This window comes from Colletotrichum navitas (genome assembly GCF_030913465.1).
Source record: "Colletotrichum navitas strain CBS 125086 chromosome Unknown LY79scaffold_500, whole genome shotgun sequence".
NCBI classification, from domain to species: domain Eukaryota; kingdom Fungi; phylum Ascomycota; class Sordariomycetes; order Glomerellales; family Glomerellaceae; genus Colletotrichum; species Colletotrichum navitas.
In genome coordinates, this window is record NW_026851046.1 from 1 (window position 1) to 7,024 (window position 7,024).

At 40.1% G+C, this 7,024-nt stretch overlaps 1 protein-coding gene across 1 annotated transcript; it reads right to left on the minus strand.

Annotated features, from left to right (window-relative positions):
• Positions 1-430: 430 nt before the first annotated feature.
• On the minus strand, positions 431-3,342 carry LY79DRAFT_691607 (uncharacterized protein; the record flags this gene model as incomplete). The annotated part of the gene is made up of 3 exons (XM_060564752.1): positions 431-2,300; positions 2,376-2,744; positions 3,320-3,342. 3 exons carry the CDS (start codon positions 3,340-3,342, stop codon positions 431-433), a joined length of 2,262 nt encoding a protein of 753 aa, XP_060406599.1.
• Between the last annotated feature and the right edge of the window lie 3,682 nt (positions 3,343-7,024).

Here is a 7,024-nt window from a genome sequence, read left to right on the forward strand (position 1 = left end):
AAAGCACTAGGTTATTATAATACCTAGAAAGTTGTTTTTATATATAAGCTAGGTTATAACTATAATAAACTTTAGTGTCTAGTTATTTAATAAAGAAGCATTATTCTTTCTAAATCTATCTATAAGAAGATTACTAGGTAGAAATACCTTTAGTTATATAAATATATCTCTTAGTAATTAACATCTATAGCTATTACTACTAGTATAGGCTATATAAAGCTATACTAGCTTTATAATACTCTTAAATACTATAGCTAACAAGATGCTAGTACTATTTAAGACTATAAGGTTAAGTTTATATATAAGCTACTATAACTATAGATTAAATATATATAGAGTAAAACTATAAGACTAAGTAAACATTAAAAGGGAGACATCTAAGTATATCCTTGACTATTACCTCTAAGTATTGTGGCTTTTCTATACACTATTAGCCGTAATTAAGCTCGAACCGGGTTACAAAGCCAGGTTCCGTAGGCTCAACCGCTTTGACAGGGTGAAGGGTCATCGGTGGCAAACAAGGCCGCCCGTGCTCAACCTCCCATAGCCTCCCACCAATTTCCGTGTCAATGTATCCCATCCAATTGTTATACAGCCTCGAGGGAGGCTCAGCACGATAGTACCACGTAGTTCCTTGGTACCTTCGCTCTCTCCCGTAGCCGAAAGGACTGCCCTCGCCCCCGCTGCCCTTGTCTCCAGAATTAAACCACTTATCCAAAAAGGCACCATTCCAAGCACGGTCAAACCAGGTAGGGTGAGGTGCAAAAACAGCCTTGAATCCGTGCAAGAGAGCAACCGTTTGGGGCGTCATCTCCGAGGCAATATGGTTACCGCGCAGGTTTTCGACATGCATGATATCCAGAAGACGTTTAGAAATACGGCATTGGGTAATAATGGTAGTTCGCCTCGGAAGGGTCGTGTGATCGGGATTTTCGTCATCCTTGTAACCCCAGATTTTATCTCTGAAAATCCAGCTACTGTTGACCGGGTCGAATATAGGGCCCAGGGTGATGAGGTCGGCGTCCTCCCCGACCCCCCACTGGTACGGGTCATCTTCAGGATTTGAGACTGGCGGCTTAGGGCCTACAGGATGGATGAAGGATACTTTGGGCGGGCCCCAGATCTGACTCCTGCCGCGCGTTTCTTGTTCGATACGCATACGGAAGTCAGTCTCGTACCCCCCATGAAAGGCAGGAATATAGTAGCGCTCGTTGCGCTCCCACAAGCCTCTTCGAGGCTGTTTCTTGGAGAATTCTTCCAGGCGCCTTACGAAATCGTAGCTATGGCCGACAACTCTGACGTCCATTTCCCAGTTCCAAATGTAATCGAATTCTGGGTGATCGATACTGAACTTCTGAACGGAAAGCCACTGAGCATGATGAACCGTCTTCTCTTCAGCATCTGTAAGGGCCGTATAGACGTCCCAGACGGCTTGATCGTTCCAGGGTTTGGTAATGTCGTGGAATTCCTTCGGGATGTGCGTATCCAGAATGTTTTGGCGCTCTTTGGCATCCAAAATATTGACTGAGTCATCACGAACGTGTAAGAGTAGAAACACCTCATACTCTCCGCCGGACCGAAGCGAAAGCTCAGAGATCAAGGATCTAATGACCTGCTTATCGTTTTCTGTATATTTCTTGCCGGTATAGGTCCTCAGCAGAACCGCAGTGCGAGCCTCGTGCGCAGTGGTATCCCCAGTGTTGAGCTCGCTGCTGACTTCGTCCTCAAGTCCGAGACCTGAGTCTCGCCTTTTGGATATCTCGGTTTCCTTTGCGTACTTTTCCGCAATGTCTGGAAAGGCAGTCATGAGGTATCTGTTGGACTTACCACCCCCGAACCGGGCGGCATTCTGTTCCAAGCATTTCTTTTGCAAGTCACCCCATTTAATGTTGCTCCACTCGATGGGAAGACCAGTCTTGCTGTGCAGCTGGGGGGTCAAGCCGTACGGACCCAGCCTCGTGTCGCGTTCGTAACAGATGTCGCCGTCCATATCCAGGATATCAAACCCGCCCATACTCGGCATGGGAAAGTCGCGTGGGAGGCCCTTGAAGACCAAAAGATCTTCCACTGGTTCGCCAAGCGCGCCAATACAAGGCACATATGGTGCGCGATGTGTCTTGTTCCACTCGTCACTATTGTAGTTCGGGTACGGATCGAAATGAACTGGTCGGTGGTTTGCGTAGTAGGGCTGTTCTTGTGCAGAAGACGGCCTGAGACGTTCCGCATGTTTGCTGAGATGAATATCTTGTCGACTCAAAGTGTCGAGTGTGTTTCCATAGATTGCGTCGCTTCCTGGAAGCCTATCATGAAGGAGTATAAGTAATCTGGGTACGGATGATAGCTATATGGGCATGGGTAAGCGGATCTGAACTTACTTCTTGGCCGCCTCGTACTCCCTTGCGAAATGATCTCGCAACTGTTGCTCATAATTCGATCTAGCAGCCTCCGCCTCCTGTTCTTTCTGTTTCCTCTCTTCCTCCTCTTTTTCTTTTTTCTTGTTATTCTTCGCCTCCTCCTCTATCTTTTCCTTCTTCTGTTCTTCTTCTGTTTTCTGATTCTGTTGCTCTTCCGACCCTTTGATTTTGTTGTCGTCTTCCGTCTTTTTGCTGTCTTTCTGTTTCCATAACTCGCTGGCTTGCTTAACGCCGCTGTCGTCTGGCGTCTTTGAATGTTCGGAGCTGGACTTCTCAGGCGGTGGAGCGAACGGCTTATTGCCGAAATTGTCAGGTAGCGTTGCAGAGTGGCTGTGGTTCCAGATGATAATGTTCTTCCCGGTATGGAAACAGGCCGTCCAAGAGGTATAAACAAGACAAACGGCTAAAGCCAGATATACGAGCGTTTTAGGTCGCGCCCTGGCCCTCAACGGACTTGGTTTGAACATGATCTCTGTCTCCAGCGATGGAGGCTGCAGCACTCGAGTGATCCAAGCCGATGTGCGTAGTTCCGATCAGGAAGTGATGATGTAACTTTAACGTGCTGTCCTACCTCCCCAAAACCAATGTGATATATTAATGCTCACTATCAGCCAAAGTCTTGACTGGTGCGCGCAAAATAAGTGAAACCTAGTCGTTTACCGATAAGCGAAACCGTGTTCGTTATACACAGTACAAAATGGAACACCGGCACGTTTTCAGGAGTAAGTTATCTGCAGGAATCTAGCCATATTATGTTGCAGGGTTACCCTTCTCATGTCGATGTAGCAGATAGACAAGTAAAACTAGAATCAGGGGGTAGTCGGCGAGTTTAATATAGTAAGGATCATAACTAACTTGATTAAAAGGTGGAGATTTCCACTGTTTGATCACTGACTCATGCTTACACGTATTTATAATTAAGAGACATTTTAATGCAGCCACTGACCTTTGCTCGTCCTCCAGCCCATAACAGCGACAGTTGCAGCAACCTCAGTCTATCTAACAGCAGCTGTAACAGTAGGAGAATGAATAATCACGAAATGGGGTTTGAAATACAAATAGAAGGGAACTAATCAATAATTCTTACTATGTTGGAGATATCACGGAATGCCCGGATACATCCTAAGGGGGCATTTTGAGTAATAGAGTTTTGGCTGACTCAGTTTTAATACACACATGGGGTTAACAACTAGGGTCAACTACAAGTAGATGTCATTGAGGGACCCCCTCACACCCTCGTCACCTAGACTCTTATTTATGCCTCTGCTTAGAAACAAGTAAGGTTGCCTGAAACGAGTCATTAGGCATAGCGAATATACTAGGGTAGTCTGACAGATTCGTTTCTTTAATGTAGATCTCTAATATTGGTCATTCTGGCCATCTTAGCGCTCGATTTTTCAATATACGTTTGGCCCAGGGCCGATTTCTGCTTTGGCCTTTTGTAGCAGCATGACGTTAGGCTCTTATACGAAGGCTGGGTAGAAGGCAGTGAGAAATGTAGTAGTTTGTATAAATCATGGTGTGTGTGCACAGGGGTATTAACTTACCTCTGCTACTCTGTTTAATTATGGAACAGTACGGAAGGCTCGGAAGCCTGCATAGGTAATGAGAGAGGGTAAGAGTAAACTTAGCTCTGTACGGAAGGCTCGGAAGCCTGCGTAGGGAAAGAGAGAGGGCAAGAGTAAAGTTAGCTCTACGAGTCACAAGCGTTTGTCAGCAACCTGGAAAGTGTATAAGAAGGCCCCTTTCAGCCAGTCGAAATCTCTTAGGCCACTGCTTTCCCTCAACAAAGCCATTTACACCAACCCGACATTAAAACTCATATCAACTATAAAGATGAAGCTTTCAGCTATTGTTGCCGCTGTCTGTGTAGCGCTTGCTAGCGCTTCTCCTCTGAAGAGTAAGTATAGCCCTTTTTAGTTTTATAAGAATGAATGCCTAAATCTCTTTAGGCGACGGCCATGGTCTGGACGACAGCCTTGTCTCCCGGAGCGGCGGTAACCCGGGCAGCAGCCACTGCTGCGGTTAATATAAGCATGTCGTGAAGCTAGGACAGCTTAGTATAGCTAGTGCCAGTCAGACGCCGCAAAGTAGCACCTCCAAACCGACAGACCAACATTAGGAAGAGTATTTTAAGGCAATATTTCCCTTGTATATAGACTTGGGAAAATCCACTACTTCTCTTAATAAATGTCTTGACACTACGGAGGAGCCCATCAAAAGAATTATCCTAGAATGCCAAGGCCAGACCTATGTCAAGTGCCAAGGGTATTTACAGGGGTGCCCACCCAACTTAATTGCGGCCAATATTTTATATCCCTAACAGCACTAAAGTAAGCTAGTTATTTTAGTTAATTTAATGCTTTTAATAGCTATTACTTACTATATTTAACCTTTAACTAGTATCTGCTAGCCTACTAGCCCTCCTTGTATTTATTACTACTATTAAGGGCGATAATGGCCTTAATATAGGCTAGTATTTGCTCTTTCTAAGTGTTACGGGCCAGAGCCACGGTGAGTGTGGCAGGGCTTTGCCCACCACAACGCACAAGCCAGCGAGGAGAGCGCGCTCGGTTAGCGCTCGGTTAGCGCCCCTATTTAACCTCACGCGCACAACGCGTATCTGTACACTACTGTAAATAACCTTCCCTCCTTAGCCTAGATTAATCGTATCGAGTTGCCATACACCTGTCAGAAGGTGGTGCCAACCCCTCACACTAAGCCTAGATTTTCTCCTAAGGTAGCTCTTACTAGTACAGAGGTGCATGTCAAAAGTTTATGCCTAATGTGCTAAGACTACCCTATGTTAATTAACAAAGGTAATTACAGGGGTAGCTACCTAAATAAATTTACTACTAATATTTTAATAATGCCTATCTAGAACTTCTAATTAATATCTACTAGTATAACGCCTCTCCTTATATTTATTACTACTATTAAGAGTAATAATAGCCTTAATATAGGCTAATAGCCTTTTTATCTAGGCCTAGATTTACTCTTAAAGTAATACCTACTAGTACTATTACTATACTTTTTTAGCTACTGCCTAGTTAACTAAGGTACTCTTCTTTATTATAAATTACTTTATTTAAGGCTAGTAAGGCTTAATAAGGTTAAAGTTAAGGCTATTATTATACTAGTAAAGCTTTTTAATATTATAAGTTAAATATATTTAGTAAATAAAGTAGAAATTATAAGAAGGTACTTTATTTTCTTAAATAAAAGTACTAAGTAAGTACTTATTATAAATAAATAAAAAAAGCTTTAGTAAAAAAATCTTCTTCTAGTAATAATACTAGTTAATTTTTTTTTTTACTTTTATAGACTAACTTATTAGTATAAGTATTTTAGTAAAAAGTTAGTTTATAGCTAAGAAGCTACTAAAGCTAAAACTAGCTAATTCTCTTCTTTAACTCCTATTTAAGACACTTAACTAGCTTTAGCTTAGTATTTAACTTTATAATTTCTTTATTAATAGCTTTTTATATTACTACTAACTTAGGTAACTAGTAGTAGAAAAGGCCTTTCTTATTATATATAAAGTAGCCTTAAAATATAAACTTAAAGTATTCTTTTTATTAAGTATAAATATATAACTTTATATAAGCTTTATATACTTATTACTATAAATAATAGCTACTATAGTAATAGCCTAAGACTACTAAGGTCTTATTAGACTAAATAACCTTCTTTTAATCCTTAAGTAACTAGTAGTAATAAGCTAGACACTAAGAAAGCTTCTTTTACTTTATTTAAGCTATTAAGCTAGGCTTCTTTATTAGTTTAGTTTTTCTAAAGCTAACTTACTAAAGGATATAGTAAACTATTATTACTAAGAGATCTATATCTAGCTTACTTTAAAGCTTACTAGTAATATTAGTATATATATATTTTTTTACTATATTAATTATAGTAAACCTTTTAGATAATAAGCTTAGCTACTATAGGTATAGCCTTCTTTAGTTAGCTAGCTTAGGGAGCATTATTAATATATTTAGGTTATAAAGAGAAGATAAAAGTAGTTAAATTAAAGCCTTGCTTTTTTACTTAGTTAAGAATATTATTAACTATATACTTAAATAACCCTAGGGCTTAAGTAACTTTATTAGCTAATTTACCTTTAATATAGCTCTAGAGGGCAAGAATAACTACTTATAAAGAAAGGTTAATATATACTATAAGTTATAATAGTTAAAGGGGTAAAAAGGTAGTGTTATTATTATTGTTATTATTATAGGCTACTTTACTTTAGCCTCTATAAAGAAGAAATTATAGTAGATTAATCCTGCCTTTCTGATTAGCTAGATATATATTAAGTAGGTCTACTAGCTAGATTTACTTCTAGCACATTAGGCATAAACTTTTAATATACACCTCTGTATTTCTCCTAGGCTTTTATAGTAGTAGCCTAGTTAACTAGTGCGCCCTTCTTTATTATTAATTACTTTTTCTAAGGCTAATAAAGTATTATAGTTAGTAATCTAACAGTAGGGTTTTTACTAAGAATAAGCTAAGGTTAATACTTAGTTAATAGTAGTATAAGTTTACTAGTCTATTAATTACTTAGTAATTAGTTAGGTAGTTAAACTTAGATATAAGGCTTATAAGAA